This window comes from Protopterus annectens, chromosome 8.part1 (assembly GCF_019279795.1).
Source record: "Protopterus annectens isolate FY-2018-M chromosome 8.part1, PAN1.0, whole genome shotgun sequence".
Lineage (NCBI taxonomy): Eukaryota > Metazoa > Chordata > Ceratodontiformes > Protopteridae > Protopterus > Protopterus annectens.
In genome coordinates, this window is record NC_056742.1 from 135,586,049 (window position 1) to 135,605,614 (window position 19,566).

Sequence of the window (19,566 nt, forward strand, 5' to 3'; positions counted from 1 at the left end):
ACTATTTACTTTTACCGCACCTGTTCCAGAGGAAACTAGCCTGCCCAGGCTTGGATCATGTTTTTGCTGAGCCATATTACGGCTGATTTCAAACTCTAATGTTGCTTGCAGAAGCTGTACTTCATGCACTCTGAAACCACCTGGGAGATGACAGACCATGCGGCACCTGCACAATCAACAAAAATATTTTGGTATTAAAATAGTTTATTAAGACACCTCATTGAAATGTCAGCACTCAAAATGCTGAGTGTTAAAAAGCTGGAAAAAAAAAAGAAGACAGAAAACCCGGAAAAGAGTGAATCTTGTAAACTTCTCTTCTCCTTAAAACTTCTAGGTATCCCTAGCCCCCATACCCACATGTGGGGGGGAAGCCTTCATATCCCCTGAACATATATATACCAACTCCAAGATCGTCTTACCTTGGAGAAAAGGGAATATTTCAAGAAATGGCATCTTGGACTCAGTATATGTTAGTGCATTTATTCAGATATTCAATCTTTGTGTTTTGGGACGCACTGTGGAGAGTCCTGACATTTCAAATGGCTAAAGTTTACTAAAAGTGAAGGCTAAGAAAGGATACTTATAGTCTGTTTTCCAGAAATTACCAGGGAACAATGAACAAAAGTTATGTACTCACCTTAACAACAGAGATGGATAATCTGTATCCATCCTCCAACTACAGGACGTAGCCAGAGCTCAGAGCTCAGCACTAAGATCTTCCTAGACCACCAACTCCCCCCCAGTCCAATAATGCTCTGCTCTTTCACTCAGGTTTCAGACTCAAGATACCACAGTTATTCATGCGCATTATCTTACACTTAGACATGCTAAGCAATCCTAACCACAATTTTCTTTGCTTTCCTTGGAAGGGGATGATGTCTGGCTATGTTGAAGAGATGGGCACAGACAACCCAGATCTAGTGTTATGAGAAATACATAACTTTCATATCTGAGGTCATCTTGTCCATCTCCTTCAAATATAGGGCACAGTTTCAAGCCTGTCCTCCTGGCTGGCATTATAAAAGAATCCCATAGATTGCAGAAGCCCCAGTGGTAGACCTATCTCGGGATCACATCCAGCATGTAGAGTTTTTAAAAGTATGCAGAGAAGCCCATGTTAAAGCTACATACATTTTTTTTTCATAGGTTCATATTAGGCTAACTGCCCTTTTTGCACCATTTCAAGTTTAGCCAATTACCCCATGTAAGACTCAAACCCACACCTTGTGTCTGTAAGGTAAACACCTTTACCATTATACCAACCTCCCACCTTCCACCATATGACACATTCTTGAAGGCAGAAAACACTGGAAGCAGACCACCACGATATATGTAAAAAACAGGTTTATTGTAGAGATGAGCTTTGGCACCCTAATGCAGCTTCATCAGATCTATTAATACAAGTTGACTACAGGTTCTATTTATATCAAAAAAATCATCATTCAATCAACAATGAAACTATCAAACAATCAAGTATTTAATTAGAACATTTAAAGTGCTAGTGCCTAACCTATATAACTGTTAAAAAAGGCAAAACAAAATAAAATACAAAATTATAGTACTAACATTCTATATCTAAATCACTTAAATATAAATAAATATGTAAATATATGAATGTGAATATATAAATAAATAAATCTGACAAAACTGACAAAACTACCGGAGTCTGAGTTTAAAACTAAGAAAATATAATATACATAATTTATATATTATTATTATTATTATTAATATTAATAAACTAGATAGCTGTGAAAATGATTCTAAATCAATTGCATGTGAAATAAATATTAAATCTTCCAAAAAATCTATGTATAAAATATGTAGCAAAGTGAGACATCAACTACTATAAGATGTATATATCAATACTGAAGAACATGCAAAGCATAGAAGGCATAACAATATACATGTACGAAGCCTATAAACATGAGATACCCTCCTTTCCTTTTGATAAAGTAGTATGGTCTGAATACCCTGATTATTTGATGACCCTAACAAAAGTTCCTAGAAAAAATTCATAGAAAAAATTAAATAGATGGTACTTCATATATCAGCATACTCATTCTATTGAAATTGAAATAAATATCTATAACTATGTATAAATGTAAAAATGTAAAAATATAAAGTATAAACTTCCTGATGCTTCTATGATTTTCTATTTAAGGCTACGTCCTTTCAAAGAGGCTCTAACACTCACATATTGATTAAGCCCTGGAGGGTGATGTGCTTAGAGTCTCAGGATCCAACTTAATTCATAATTTTCCAAATCATTGAACTCATCACCTAACCTTTTATTAGGTGTAATAATCTGGAGGACTCTAAAAGCATTCTTGAAGGCATGGGAAGAGGTCACTGCTTTGATTAAGTGAGCTGTAGGGCTGCCAGGTAAAGGTTTGTTATGCTTATCATAGCAGAAATGCATATATTCACATAGATATCTATGTGAAATTATTTTGGAAAGTGGAAGGTAAGTTTTGTCACTTTGTTCTATCCAACTACAAGTGTAGCTCCCTGTGGAAAATCAATGCTTGCAAAAAAGATATTCAGCCTTGTTACGGTACTCTGGGGGAAAAATTCAGACAGATTAATGCTCAGATATAGACAGGATTCTATGGCTACTATAGGTATAAATGTAAAATTACTTTGAATGGACAATATGTGTTTATGAAACATTACGGAACATATACAACATCTATGCATGAAGCTTTGAGCTCAGAAATAATTCTTATGCAGACACTAAAAATTAGATTCCACGTTAGAAGATATTTAATCTCTTCTATATCTACAGGTTCAAACAGAGGAAGAGTGAAATTTTCCAAAACAAAATTTAAATATCAAAATAGAACAGGGTCCTTAAATACAGGCTTAATCTGAAAGGTCCACTTAAGAAAAAGTTTTATGTTACCAACCTTAATAAAGGCAAAAAAATGTACTTCTTGATGAAAGTGTGATATGGCAGAAAGATGAATCCTGCACAAATTATAACTAAAGCCTTGTATCATAAATGTATGCATGCTCGACCTCCTGCAGAAATTGGAGCAGTGAATGGGTCTTACCTATTTGAGGAAACTGAAAGAGTAAACCAAAACCACTAATCAATATACATCTTTTTAACAGAGCATATCTGTGTGGAGGCAATGATTTGCATGACCATAGCAGAATACGAAGCATTTCTGGCTATTAGCAGAATCTGAAAAAAACATGTGGTTGGGATAAAAGGATAGAATGCCTGGATGAGGCTTACCAGATGGATGTAAAAGGAGATCACCCGATAACATCATACATAGATGTCTTTCCAAAAATTGGGGCCATAATAGGGGATACCTTGCTTGCAAAGCCAAAATGGGGATATCAGTCTCACTTTGGTCAAGTAAAGACTCACTTTCTGGATATACTTGAGAATTAAGGGAAAAGGAGGAAAGGTTTACATCAGATCTAACTTGTGGACGACAACATCCCTGAGGAGTCTCCTTGGCTAAGGTGTTAGAAAACAAGTTGCAGCATTTGGTACTGGCCCAGAATGCAAACAGACTGCTGCAAGGCTTACCCTACTGACAAAAATTATTCCAAGCTAGCCTTAAGTGTAGGGAATCACATGCAGCATCAGAAGGCAACAACTGAGCCTGTTAGCTAAGGAGTTGGCCTCTCCAGGAATGTGAGTTGTTATCAGAAAAACAGTGGGAAAAAATGGCCTTCCCTACACTCTCAGCTTCCTGTCTTGTCAAGCAATAGCACCGTTTTAGAAACAGTCTTGCAGGGCTTGAAGGGTTAAACCTCTCTCCATTCCCAAACATTACTATGCAACTTGGCATCTTCGGTGACCAAATATGTTGGACCATTCTATCCTGACACGGTCTATCCCCAACTGACAGATGCATTCACTGTGACCGTCACTGAGGAACCCATATGAAGGAAAAAGGCTACCCTGAGACAAAATGGTGTACAAAGCCACCACTTGAGATGTGCCTTAAATACTTTCAAAATTATGATGGGATGGACCTGCCAACTGACTCTATTGTGCTCTTAGAGTGTTCTGCAGGATCCATATATGAAATGGACCATGAGGAACTAGAAAACTCTAGCTGCCATGAGCCAGAGTTTTCAATCAAATGCTCATGAAAATTACATTTAAAGATATGGGGGTTGAACATCCTGAAGGCTGAGATGAGACCAAGCAGAAGGGTTATGAACTGACAGTGGTTTGCTCCTACCCTGAAGTGTAACAGCCTCATACAGTCCTCTTGATGTGCAGGCATGCTTCACAGAGGTTAAATGAGTACATCCAATCTCCCTTTATGAATCAATGAAAAATCATCTACGCCAAGACCAGCCAGAACACAATCTTGGGAATTAATCAACTTAGGCTACTTAAACCTAGGATGGACCTGAGGCCCTTTGTTTTCTTTGGTACAAAAAAGAATTTGGTATAAATTCATGACCCTCTCTCATCTGTGGGACCTCTTAGATTACTCTAATCTTGCCATCCTCTTTTGATGGGGAGAACCATCAGGAAGGAGAGAAGACAAATAAGGAGGCAATAGGAAGGGTATTTTTTAGCCTCTGGAAATAATCTATCCAGCATAATAGGCCATCCACACAGTCAGATATAGAAGCATCTAAATCATGACTGCCTCCAGAGAGGGACAAGTAGGCAAATCTTCAAGACTGCTGGTTTGATGGTCCCACCAAATAAGAACCACAACAGCCTTGTCCCTGCCAAGAGTTCCTACCTCTAAAGGTGACCATTATGAAATAAATAGCTTCTGTAGCTCATGCCAAACATCTAGTACCTGTGCCACTGATTTTGCTGGTTCTGTTTTAACCACAACTACTTCAGCCTTTTTTGATTCCTTGCAAAGGGACTCTGTGGTGTTTGAAAGCAGATTCCAACAGTCATTATACAATCTTGTTCATTTCCTTTTAATTGTTTTTCTCACTTACAGACTGAAAGGTCTGTGCTAATGAAGAAGGCATTTAGGAAGGACATCTGCATGTTGCTGGCAAAGGCTGTCAGGTGAAGCCAGACACGACAGTAAATAGAAATGTTGTTAACTGCTCCCCTCATGTGTTGCCCATTATGTACTAGGTGCAAGATTAGGTTGACAGTTATGACAACAGTCACTGCCTGAGATAACTTGGTACTGTCTTCTGTCTTCTTTTGGCAACTGTCCTAGTTCCTTGTTTAACTCCACTGTGACATCCCACTGGAAGCAAAGCATATGTGACAAATAACTTATGTCCTGATGAAAAAGTACAAGCTGTGAAGACATGGTTTCCAAAATAGTTTAGGGCCTGACACTCCTGACTGGGAGGATGAACCACCAGTCTCTGAGGTACTGGTTCCCTATTAACAGCATCAACAAATATAGTCAATATCTATCAATATCTGCAGTCTTCATTAATGCATTCCTGTCTTTGGTAGCCAGAGGACTTTGCCCTATCTGAGATCTAGGGGCTACTATGTCTGGCTCCCTCCTAGAAGAACCACCACAAAAGGAAGATACAGGAATCTGAAAGACCTCCCTAAGGATCTTCTCTGCAGAGCAGAGAAGGGGAGCTCCTTCAAGGATAGCCAAGAACTTAGGGTCATCAATAAGAGACACAGAGGAGTCTTTTTCATTGCTGCTACTAGTATCTCTGGTTGGTGATGCCATAGGGGGCTTTGAATGCCTCCACTTACATGTCTGTTTACCTCCCTTCTTCAGTGATACAAACACTCAGCGATGAGACTGGTGAGGTTACACAGCCCAAAATCATTTGCCTTTATAAGTACAATATTGATACAGCACTGGAACATCCAGGTCTGTCCCAGGAACATTGATGTGAAAGGAACCCCTGCTAGTGCAATAATGATGCTAGAAACCTTTCATATCAAGAAGTTCACCACAGTTAATCTAGTTATCTCTAATCTTCTCAGCACTGACAACTTTAATGCCTGTGATGCCAAGACATGGAACATTGCCAAGGGCATCTGCACTGGCACTACCCTCTGACAATAAACACCAAGCATCAATGCCAAAGAAGTGCCAGAACCAAAGGAATCAGCATCAACAAAGCTGTTGCCAAAGACACTATCAACACCAACTCTCCAGTGTTGAAAGCCATTGGCACCAAGGGCTTGAATGTCTGAGAACTAAGATCGCAGCAGTTATCAACTGACCTTGACTCAAATGTAGCTCATCCTGAGACTGATGAGGGGTGGCCCAGGAATTAAGCTAGACTGGTCTCTATTTACCCCCAGTAACTGATGGGGATAGAATCAGTTCCATATTTGTTGAAGCCTGAAGACAGGCCTTCATCATTTTATTATAAGTACAGTCGACTATAAGATGGCTCGTGTAGGAAGTAGCAGATTTATCCCACATAAAAGAGCGAGTGCTGGTGAACACAAGCCTGGCCAGCTCTACCTCAGATAAACAAGATACACTGTCCCTGTGCTGGGACCAATAAACAGACAATACCAAGCCCTGGTTACCCAGCTGGTGCCCAGGAGTGTTTCCCCTTCTTCTTTGTCTAATACTACAGGAAGGGGTCATGCATAATCACAGTTCAATCATTTTTCTTTCCTTTCTAGAAGATTCTGAATGAGTGAAAGAAACTTCTCAGGACTATTTGGCTCTAAAGGACTTTTTTCTTTTCCCTTAAGTTTTTTAAGCTCTATTCTCGGTGTCTCCTACCCATCTTTGTCTTCTCTAGACAAAAGGCCCTTCAACACTAATTTGCTTCTTATAGGTTGGTACTAGGCTATCAGCCCTATGAGCCTATACAAGCCTAGCCATAACAATTCCCTGGCTATTTTTTCCCACACTATTTACTTCCCTCTTCTCTACTTCTTCTCTACTCAATGACCTTTTTATCAAGAGATGTAAAAGAAATTCACCTTCTGATGAAAGATCTTGAGCCCTTAACAAGTCACGCAAAGTACGTGATGATCAGCAAGAGTGACCATATGTCCACATTTTTTAAAGCCAAGGTACTCCTGTATAACACAATTCTAGAAATGCTAAACTAAGCAGTAACCTGAAATTCACACATAAGTGTTAGCACTTTCACATCTTCAAATCAAACTTCAGTCTGAAGCACCTCTACACTTTTTTAATGATAAACAAGAACAGAACTCAAAAAAAATAAAATAAAATCTGAACAGGGACCACAAGAAAAAGGATGCATAACTACTGTGCTACATGCTGAGGGTGGGTGAGGGAAGAAAAAAATAGGCCCAATATTCCTATCAAAAAATTACATAGCTCTAAAATCACAATAAAGATGTCAGAAAGTCAGCAGTTTCACTGGAAAAATTAATGCTGAAGGGTGCAGACATCTGAAGCCTGAGTATAAGTACAGAGCATTATTGAACCAGAGGAAGAGTAAGAGGCCTGGGAAAATCTTGGTGTTGAACTGACTTGAATCTATGGATAACTTCTGCTGTTGAACTGGATGTCATTACTTCGCTTGTCCAGGAAAAAGTATCAGCATGCTTCAAAGTTACCACCATAATCCTCTGCCCGAAAAAGATAACCCCCACCTGCCTAAATGACTATAGGCCAGTGGCCCTTACATCAAATGTAATGAAATGCTTCGAAAGACTGGTTAAAAGGCATTTGACTACAGTACTACCCCAATCCTTTGACCCGCTGCAGTTTGCCTACCAGGCAAACAGATCAACTGCTGATGCCATTTCGGTGGCACTTCACCTCATATTGGAGCATCTTGAAGAGAAGAACAACTATGTCAGGCTGTTGTTCATAGATTTCAGCTTGGCATTCAATACGGTGATTCCAATGCAAGTTGTAGAAAAGCTAATCAACCATGGCATAAATAAAGGGTTGTGCAACTGGATCCTTGATTTCCTAATTGAAAGACCACAAAGGATCTGTGCTGGTAACAACACTTCAGGGAGTATTACAATCAACACCAGAGTACCCAAGGGTTGTGTGCTGAGTCCTCTACTGTTCACAATCCTTACTCATGACTGCTCTGTGAAAGCTAGCAACAACCACATCATCAAATTCACAGATGACACCACAGTGGTGGGAATCATAAGTGGTGACGACGAGAGTGGATATATCAATGAGATCAGCTCTCTGACTGAATGGTGCAATAACAGGAATTTGGACCTGAACATCAATAAAACAAAAGAAATTACTATTGACTTCAGAAAGAGCTCTGCCATGCACCTGCCCCTCAAGATCAACAGTGAAGAAGTGGAGAGAGTCCAAACTACAAAGTTCCTGGGGGTACATATATCAGCGGATCTTTCTTGGAGAACAAACATAGGCCAGCTAAAAAAAGCCCACCAGTGACTACACTTCCTAAAAAGGCTGAGAAAAGCAAAGCTCTCTATGAATGCTCTAAATAACTTCTACACAGGAGCCATCAAGAGCATTATCACCAGCAGCTGTGCTGTATGTTTCAGTAACAGCACAATGGCTGAAAGGAAGAAGCTCAAAGAATAATAAGAACAGCAGAAAAGATTGTGGGAACTAGTCTTCCTACCTTACAGGAGCTCTTTGAAATGAGATGTAAAAAGAGGTCCCACAAAATACTGAGTGACACTTCTCATCCAACGTATGGTTGGCTCACTAAACTTGCTTCTAGTAGAAGGTTACGGAGTATCCGTTGCAGGACCTCCAGATTCATGAACAGTTTTTATCCAAATGCAATAAGACTCATTAATTCAGATGTAAATCTGGATGTATCAAAACTATAACAGACTGTTACCCTCTCATTCTTTTTCTTTTTTTCTGTACAGTAATTCTATTTATTTATTGCATACTAAAATTAACATAGCCTAGCACCTGGCTGATATATTCTAACTCCTTTCCCCTACCTACTATCCAACCTCTTTAAAACTCCCAGATGCACTATATATTATCACACGTTACTTACCAACTCACTGTCGCCTACTCCCCACTGCTCCATCTATACCCACTAACTCTTTCCCTAGACTAAGCTGAAAAGCCTTCCCTTAAAATGTCAATGCACCTCATATGAACTTGTCTATATTCTCCTCCTTTTTTAGTTTTTCCTTTCCTGTCATCTTCAGTACATCTTCAAGATTATCTACTAAACATACTCTATGAACAACAATCAAATGTTACTACCTGCTATACTTTTAATTGTATGTCTAAACCACTATGCTTATGTAAATATTTTATGCAATCATATGTTATTCTCTGCTATATTTTTATAACTGAATGTGTAAATATCTTATGTATAGTATGTTAGCAATTGTTCTGGAGCTTTTCTCCCCGGGCCTCCTCTGAAAATGGACAGCTCTGTCCAGTCAGACCTTCCCGGTAAACAAATGTAAAATAAATAAATAAGAAAAATAAGTGCAATTCCAGTCATTTCCTTATGTGCAATATCACCCAATCTCACCTCTGTGTATAGTGTACTTTTCATTTCATGTGTTAATCACCTAGTAGTCAGTGTTGTCCAGTGTACATAAACAGTGTACAAGCATGTGCTTCAGCTACCTAGATATTTACTTTTGTACTATAGTTATTGTTTATTTTTTGTTTATTCTTTAATACCTATCATGTCTGTCTTTTTGTGTTTGTTTTTCTCCTGTAAAAGATCTGACACTCAAAATTTTGTTCAGCTAGCACTTGTGTTTCCTAAATGACAATAAAGTTTCTTTGAATCTTTGTACAAAGATCACTTAGGTAGAGCATTAGAGAAAAAAGACACAACAGACCACCACTTTTGCTCCAATCGTCCCAAACATGCAACTATTGGGCTGTCAGTGTACCTCACCCCCCTTGCCTTTTTTCATTCTACACTACCACTCCCTTTACAAAGTAGCAATTCTTGATTCTGATTTAAAATCTTCATTGTTCTCTGGTTGCCATTTGTCTTCTCTCTACTATACTCCATCCTTCCTCCTCAGTTCTAAACCATCCTCCTGCTTCCACTGATAAAGTGTATCAAATTGTTTCCTCCTTTCCATTCTCTACACATGTGTGCATTTACCTAGTGGTCTGAGCCTTTTCCCATAATTCATGTCCCATAAATCTAGGTAACCCTTTGTTGCCTATTTTTGACCAGTTTGACATCCTTCTCCTAAAACAGCCTTCAGAGCACAACACAACATTCTAGATGAGGCCTTGGCAGTGACTTGTACAACTGAAGGAAGATATACATCCCCATCAGCACCTCCTACAATGTACAATAACACTTTTTTTACCATTACTATCTCTGCTACAGTACATAACATAAATCATCCTGGAGGTGAATTAATTGCATAAATATTTTCCCTGTTTATCTTTCCTTTGAGTACTTATCCAAGCATGTATGTTGTTCCTGGACTCCCCAGCAAACTTCTAAATCCTACACTTTATGAAAAACAAATTATAGTTGCCCTTATCTGCCCATCCCACAAGCTTCCTTATACTACACTAGAGACTGACTAACTCATCCTTGACCATGTTCCTGTCTTGGTTACTGTTCTGATTCTCAAACCTAAGTGTAACATCAGATACAGACTGACTGAAAAAGATCAGCCATAACCTCAGAGTTAATAATGAAATCTGTGGCAAGACTGTTAAAAAATGGCTTTGCAGATATTCCCTTTTAACTGTCATCCTCTGACTCTTATCTGCAAATCCAAATCATTTTTTTGCTGTGCCAGTCTGGATCCTTCTCTCATACCCTTTAGCTATTCATATGTATATACAAAGCTAAAGACCACCAGGATCTTTATAAGCCCAGCCTTGCAATCCCATCCCAACTGTGTCTCTATGTATCATGGGCATTTATTAGGAGGGGATATGTTAGCTAGGGGAGTTTCTAGAGGTTATGTTAGTTGGGACATTATTGTCTGTCTCCGTCTATTAGAGACAGGGGGGGCCAGACCCAGGGTGTATTTCAGATTTCCCAACCATTGGTCATGGTTTTCTACCAATCATATGCAAACCAGTGTCACATACCTTGTTGAGTTCCAGATACATTATATATACTTGTTTCCTCTAACACTGATAGTAACTCAGTCACTAAAAGTGCATAAGGATGAATTAGTGAGATCTCTGCAGTATGAATTCATCCTGCTGATCATCTGACACGCTACTTGCATCCAGAAACTCCTCCAGCCTACCTCACATGCTCTTAACCATAATCTTTACTGGGATTAAGGTAAGGCTGACATGTCTGTTATTACCAGCTTCTTCCTCAACTTCCTGTTGTACAACGGCTTGGAACAATGAAATTACAAAACTGACAAAATATATACACAGCAAGCAAATAAAAATGCAGCTTATAAATACAAAAACATACTGACATGAATGTTCAATTAAATTCATAAAATTATTTAAATACCAGTTCAAGATTAATCACTTGATCAACAACCCAGTAACATGAAGAACTAACTGCTCTGTGCTGAAATATACCTGATAAGTGACCACTCTGACAACATCTAGAAGATCCTTAGTAATATCCAGGCTATAGATGCATATTTAATTTTGATAATACAAAGAAAATGTATTCTCATCATGTAGATGATTAGTATACTGCACCCTGTGTCACAACAGAAGGGCTCAGCATTCTGACTGACTGCAACAAAATATTATTCAATGAAGAATATGAAAGCTACGTGAAGCAATATCTGTGCAATTATTTGAATGTATTTTAATTGAATGACTGTGCATCCATTTGGTCTACCTGATTAACAAATAAGTATTACTGGGGTAGATTTTTCTTAACAGTTAAGATCTTCACCTCACAGACACAAGGTACATGGCTTGAATCTGACCTTGTGATATTAGCTAGGCTTAAAAAGGCCCTTCAAGGCAGCTAGCCTAGTATTCACCTATGACCAATTTGCAAAATGTCAGAACTTGGACCAAGGATGTGCAACCCCAGAGAATGTTATATGAAGTAAGAGGTGGAGAGGGTTTCACTCTCTGCAAGTACAGTGCAGGAAACAGATTCCCCCACTTCATTCAGGGTTTCTTTTTTTCACATTTTTATTTCAAACTTGCAATGTAATAGTGAAATAGCCTATTACACTAGACAGACTCCGTTAATCATAACAAATCCTATGTAAATACTTGCTATACTACAAGATACTTGAGAATGCTCTCTATAGTAAATAGAATGCCTGAGTAATTCCCTCTGTACCATTTTGTTCTGCTCTTAAAAAAAAGAAAAAATCAGCTCCTATCATACCTCTCAACTGTACAGATTTTCGCAGAATGTCCAGATGTTTGCCTCATATTTTTGGTCTCTTCCTCATAAAATTTGTGGTTTTCTGGCAAATCATTGAAGACTGAAGTCGTTAAATAACACTAAATAATGACAAGACATTTGAGATTCAGACTTTATATCCCTCAAAAATACATAATAATGCAAAACTTGTTATTCTAGCAACTATCTAAGTTTATAGAAGCAATGTTTAAAGTCTGTCCCTATTTTTGGGCCTTTGTCCCCACATTCTTTCTGGCTTTGTCCAGATTTCTTGCAGTGAGAGGTATGGATGGCCCCAATGCTAAGGGTACATACTATCCGTAGCCCATGCATGGTGTCGCTTTGCTGGAGTTTAGGGCTACCTATGCCCCAGTGATCCCCATTTCTTACCTCTGCTTTAACTCATATGATAAAAACATTATAAACTTTAAGATTACTTAAGGGAGTCCTATTAATGCATGAAAACAACTGAAACATTCCTTGTAAGCAAAGCAGAAACAGGGAATAAAACGGCCATTGCAGAAGGTTCTCTAGAAAATAAAATTGTACAATTGTATGGAAGAGTATTCAGACACCTGCTACATTAATCTTCAATCTATGCAGCAGGTGGAACACTTAAATTAAATTCCATGCAGTGCCTCAAAAATAATCCTAAAGGAGGAGGATGGAATCAAGAAGGCAAAAGAAAGGCATAAGGACAGGCTCTAACAAAAATGCTCAACTCACAGTGAAGTTTCACAGGATTTGATGGAAGTATGCATAGATATACAAGAAGCTGCAGACAGAAACATGTCACTACCCTGAAATACATGCAGGGACAGCAACCCCTCTAATGAAATACACTACCATCACACTGACCAAGGGCTAATTAACTTTCTAGTAACAAAAAATACAGAACTTGGCAAAACATATGGCTTGGTTCTGTTTTGTAAACATAAACCCCTCCTTGCTGGGGCAAGGAACCAAACAATTTATCTCTCTTTCAGCATTCAATGACGTGATAAACTGAGAACCACAACTGAAAGTGAACATCCAAGGTATGAAGGATGGATGTGACACTCCCTAAGGATTTGACACCCCTCCCTAAAAAAACTTTCAAAATACCAATTAAAATTGGATTTTGAGCAACACTTCAAAGACAACCTCAATTAGTAAACTCAGGAGACATCTGAAGGAAAATCTGCTCTTTGTGAAAAACTATGTAAGGCCCTTTATGAAGATTACCGTAGTTCGCTGATGTGAAATATTGACTTTACTTCAGCTTTCAACAGTGAAAGTGAATGTCTATTGGAAAAAAAAACACCTGCCAGGACACGGACTCCTGGCTCACTGAACCAGCTGGTTTACATGCAAATATAACAGCATTTTTATCATCAAATTAGCTCCCAAGTTAGGAATGTATTATATACCAGAGTCTGAAGGAGAATAATCACTTTCAAGAGCAGTTTAATCAAATTAAATTGCTCTGCCTTTCACAAAATCATAATATGCTAAGATGTCAAAACATACAAAAATCATGGAGTAACTAATGACTAAACAATATGTCGCCCTAGCAAAGCCAGGCAAAATTGAAAACCTACATAATGGGAACAAACTGCATCTCTCAGCCAAAAAAAGAAAACCTTTTTCAATTAGCTTTGTATGTAGTGCAAGCAGAGGGCTTTCCAGTGGTTCCCAAAACTTCCTGGGAGATTTAGCAGTTCAAAAAGGCTCTGTTGTAGCAGTCATGCTTTCACATGTAGAGACAGTCATTTACCATAGAACCAGAGTTCACATATCCAGATCATCTCTGGAAAGACCGGAGTTCATGAGGTCTGGAATTTAGACTAGTAAAGGGATGGCAAGAATGAACCTTAGTCTTTCTGTGCAGAATGTATAAAGAAACATTCTTATTCAGTTAATTGAGAATGTGTCCACCACCCTAATGAAAGAAGCAGAACTTCGACAAAACTATATTCTGACAAAAGGCAAACAGTCAACTTCTAAACTACCTTACCTCCAGAACGCAGAACACTATCTTGATGAAGTCAAAGCTCCAGGAATGAGACTTGAGCTGCAATACAATATGCTTGCCACAACATTCTTTTCCCTGACCTCTACTATGCATGACTTCTAGCTAGTGGTCAATTTACACAGATCAACTGCCTGCAAACATAGCAGAAGCAGATGCAGATCTCTCACACTTGTTCAGGTATCATGCTACTGCCTCATTCTAGGATCTCATAAGGGCAGGACTTCCAAGATGGCTGCACACTGCTCAACAGGTTGGTTAGAGCTCTCTGTGTAAACATAGAAACATTGATAAACAGTCAGCAAAAGCATTTCTTTGGGTAAAATGTTGTTACTGGTTAGTTAATACACTACCTGGATGTCAGGAAATAAAACACGTGGAGAAAGTAAAAGAAAATCAACTAGAGGATAAGAAGAAAAAACTCAGGTGGCGAACAGCCTTGCATTTGTTCAGCAAAAAGCATTTTAGATTAAAGCCTTAGTACAAGATGACATCCAACAACCAGAGAGAATTCATGGGCAAGCAATAATAAAGAGCTGAAGGAATTTACTTGGGAGAGAAAGAGATAAGCCGAATAAGTTGGTCCTTCCCATAGAACAAGGTGGTTTAGGATTACCGGATTTAAAAAAATACTTGACAGCTATGCAGTTCAGACTCACATATGGAACACAAGCAGAAAGTTATAAATCAAAATGGAAAGGGATGATGATAAAACAGCGTGAGGGGGTAAAGACAGAGTAAGATTTTGGATGCAGATCCTTGAGTAGAATAACAACCATACAGAACATTATTGGATGTTTGCATAGGTAATTTTTATAACCCAATCAGACATCATGGTATTTTTCCTCAGATAGATAGCAAATGCTGAAGGTGTGATGGGAAAGCAAGCAGTAACTAGGAAAATGTTTTTTGGGAGTGTACTGAGCTGGCAGATTTTGAAAATTTCCTACAGAGTACTCTGTCAGAAAGTTGGGGAAGCAAGTGGCTTTATATAACTATGGAAATTATTCTTTTGAGCTGGGACACAGGACCTGAATTGCATAAACATAAAAGACCTTGTTAAGTTTAATGCTACTGGCTGCCAAAAACTCAACTACTAGACAATGGAAATCAAAATCTAAGTAATCTGTAATTGAAATCCCAAATATTGCGAAGGAAATAAAAGAAATGGAGTTGGGATCTTTAGAAAAAGGAAGGAGCAAATTACATATAAATAAACTGAATTTGTGGAAACAATATAAACAGAATAATGTTCAGGAGGGGGAGTAAGATGCAAAGAAAGGCAGAAACTGAGCAATTTATATAATCCTGGATTGAAAGACAATTGTTAAAAGAAACATATGTAATCTATAATGCATTTAAAAGAAAAATGTTGATTTAATAAAAATGCTTAAAATAAATGCATTCAAATGTCTTTAAAATAAATGAGACACTGCAGAAATACATACAATCAAAAGACAAAAGGCTGGACATAATAGAAAGAGTTTTAAACAGGTATTTAGATGAGCTGATCAAACTGCAAAAATCAGAGGTTAAAATGGAAAAAAAAATACTAAAGATAAGGCTTCTCAAAAAGAACTGTTTTAAAAATAGGAAAGTAAGAAGATAAAGCATGCAGAGAAAACTTGAGATTTTCTACTCTACCAGAAAAACTGGAAGGAACAGATTGCATTAATTTTACTGGAAGCACAAATAAGCAACTGAACTGGTATTTCACAGCAGGATTTAACGAAAAAGGCACACCATGTTTATGCTCCAAATATGGCCGTGAGAAAGAAGCAAAGACATATGGTAGTAAAGACGCAGTCATATTAGCAAAAGGAGTTCCTTCTACAAAACTGTTGCAGAAGGGTAAAATATACTAACTGGGGACTCCAGGGTGTTTGTAGAAAATTATTATTCAATGTACACCAGGCAGAAAAAAAAACAAGTTTATCCCTGTAAACAGAGGAAGTTGAGAGGCAAGTGTGATATTCAAGTTGCTATACCCAGCAGTCTTCAGAATATTGTTTTTCATAAGGAGCAAAGGCATTTGTGGATGCAGAACAGGCACAGGAGGAAATAAAAATGTTTTCCTTGCAAAAAAAAGTGATCCAGCAAGTTAAAGGGGATTCTGCTTCTCATTCCTCTGACAATGGTACAGGCCATACCCAAAACTTGCCAGTAAAAGGAACATAATTGAGTGACAGAAAAAAGGTCAGGAACTGACTACAAAAAACCTTGGACTTGAATCAGTGACTGGTGTTGGTGGTCAAGATGATGAAGAGAAAGAAGAAGGCCAGCAAAAATGTGACAGTAGGAAATAAACGGATGAATTGTAAAGTGTCATTTCCATGAGATGCAGTTTGGACATGAGAACTGTGATTCTATAAGAAGTGAAAAAACACCTGGAAGTTTGTGAATTGTGCTACACTGGTGGAAGAACTCTGAAGAGGTAACTGTAAGTATTTTTTTTCTTAGTATTGCGCATAATAAATTACTTGAAGTTAAGTGCATGTTACCCTGTTAAGTTGTTCTGTATGATACTTTCAATGTGAAGGGGGATCCTATCAGTTACTGCTGTTAATGCTAGTGATATTAAAGAAAGAAATACTTTTTTCCAATTGTAATGTAACTGAGATTTATACTGCAACAAGGTAAAGTCTAGATATATGCAGTATAATTTTGCAATCCTGGGCTGCTAGCAGGAATAAGTTGGTGTGTGTATATTAAAGTTGTGTGTGTATTAAATTGTGGTGGTTCTCCTGGTGTTATGCATACAGGGGGAAGAGTACACTAAAATGTGTAAAACAATAGTTTCTAGCATTGAGATGAGCAGGGTTTTACAGTTAATGATGAACTGTCTGCAGGCACAGGCAATTAATCAAAGAGATGACTGAACCATGACCTCTCCTAAGGCATCTGTGACAAGCAGTTCAGTGAAAAATAAATGAAGTCTGATACATTGAAGAGAGTACAAGTAGATAAATTCCAAATAGCAGCAATCACTTCAGCACAAATCACACTGCAAAATCTATTCATGTAATGGTAATCAGGTCACTCGTTCTTAAGTTTAAAATCAGCTAACAGAGTAAGTAAGCTTTTCACATCTGGTAGAAAAAAAATGAGATGGGACAAGAAAGCATTGTGTAGAACATCCGGTACAGTGCCAACTTTGTAGCACAAGGTAAACGTCAGTTCCTTGGACATAATCAATATGTCAGTTTCCTAAATGTAAAGTTGTTAAACCCTGCTCAAAAACACTTGAATATAAATGAATAACCAATTGAACAGATTGGTGGCAGGGTCTCATCTATGAGTATGTCAAAACTGGGAAAAAAAACAGTGGCAGGGCGCTAGAGCAGCTAACCCGTGTCCTGTTAATAACAGCAAGGAAATGCCTCCAGTGAAACAAGTAGTATATAAACCAGAAGTGACTTTAGTCACCAACTATAGAGGGATGCAGAAGTGAAATGCTAAAATCAAGACCTATATGAAAGGCAGAGATAAGTAGGTAAAAGAGATCAGAGAAGCAGTTAATGAGCATTCTGATACAGTACAATCACTCCCCTCCAACAAATTAACTCTTAAATTTAACGGCTGAAGCATAGGAAGATAGAATGGACCTTATGGATGCCACTCTAATCTGTTATGAATACAGACCAAAACAAACATTTGCATTTTATTGGCATCCCAGAAGGGCTGGAAGGCAACAACAGTCTCACTTTCATGCCTAATTAAATAGCTGACTGGACACACTTGCTGGAAGTTGAGATTACTTTGGAGAGAGCACATTGGATGGTCTGGGTACCCCAGAAGATTTCATTAAGGTGAGCATGTCAGATCTTGTTAAATTTACTACCTTCATGGTGAGAGTGCACACACTCTTGAATTTTATGGAAATGGGCACTTTAATGAAATGTGGTGAGAGAAGTTTTTTTTTTTTTTTTTGTTGATATGGACTATTTCCTTTCTACTCCACACAAGTGACCTTCCTTTATTCCCATTCAATATGGGGGGAGGGGTTGAAGTTTAAGTTACTGCATCCAGTACACTAAAATTGTTTCCCAAATGGTCCTAAAATATTTGCAGATCTCAGGGCTGCAATGAAATAACTGGATGCTGCAAATGGAAGAATTTCAGGAGTCAGCAGCCCCACAGGATAAGGAAACAAGAGATGAAGAATGAGTAGCTGCAACAGGATCTGGAAGTGCTGAAAACATACTCCCGCTTTTTAAAAAAATGTTCAGCTATGAAGCAGAAGGATGACCTGGATAAAGGAGAAGACTCAAGGAAGTTTAGGTATTAACAAGGAGAGGCTACAGCAGTCACTAACTCAGTTAAAAGCAGTGGGGACAGTTACAGTTATTAAGCAGTATGTACATGGATTTTTTACTGTTCTTGTTTGCTGTGCATACATATATGATATGTGAAATGCAAATGAAACAATGTATCAACACAATGCAACACAATTTAAAGTGGATTGTTTTTGAGAAGAAAAATACTTCAATGGAGGGACCTGAATTGATGGGACAATTAAACTCAATATTTAGAAGCAAATGCCTTTATAAAGAGTTGTTAAAAAAGACAAAATTTATCTCTAATATTTTGCATTTTGAAAACAAAAAAGAACAAATAATTTGTGTTCAATATTATAAGTTAATAGGCAGTATAAGATGCTTTCACCGTGTATCACTTGGTATGCTGCATTAAAGGAGGAGGATCAAACTAAGTTTACTGCTGGGATAGCTGCACTTCTGAGTATGAATCGAATAATTTGCAAAAAAAAAATTTAAAAAGGAAGAAAGGGCAGCTAGATGTAATAAAACCTACAGGAAGTGATGTCCAGTACTTTGCATCACTCTAATCTTCCAGGGAAAGGATTACTATAGGCAGAATCTTGTTTTACTTAGTTGGAAAATGTTAATTTTTACCTATTTTTTTTTTCTCTGCTATCCTTGCATTTTGTGCTGTTCATATAATTGTGCTGTTTCTTACAAGGTATGCTGCTCCACCCCTGCATTCTCTATCTCAGTTACTTGGTAATCAGAGGGTTTTAAAACTTCAGACCTAATATTTACCCCCTTTTCCTTTTTATTTCCAGTCCCCTCAGCAAAAGTTACATACTGTGTCTTGGCCAACCTCCAATCAACCCAAGGCTGTCTTTATTGCCCTGCACTGTGAGACCCTGCGTCGGTGGAACACTAAAGTGCTTTCAGCTACACTAGTGTTTGTTAGAGTTGTATTTAATCTGTTTTATAAACTGAAGACTGTTTCCCCCATTCACTGTATGCATGCACATTACTGGTCCCCCCCCATTTCTCTCTTCCTATAGTACTCCTAGGTCAATTGATTAAAGCTACTTTCTCTTGGAAAAAGTTTACCTATGTACCTGC

The 19,566-nt window shown here is 38.1% G+C and overlaps 1 protein-coding gene across 3 annotated transcripts in view; it reads right to left on the reverse strand.

The window, feature by feature from the left end:
• ADAT1 (adenosine deaminase tRNA specific 1) overlaps positions 1-19,566 on the reverse strand; it is a 615,073-nt gene that overhangs the window by 348,904 nt on the left and 246,603 nt on the right. For all 3 annotated transcript variants that reach the window (XM_044081771.1, XM_044081770.1, XM_044081772.1), the window contains exon 7: positions 21-166. In XM_044081771.1, coding sequence (XP_043937706.1) covers positions 21-166 — 146 coding nt within the window. The remainder of the gene's footprint in view (positions 1-20; positions 167-19,566) is intronic.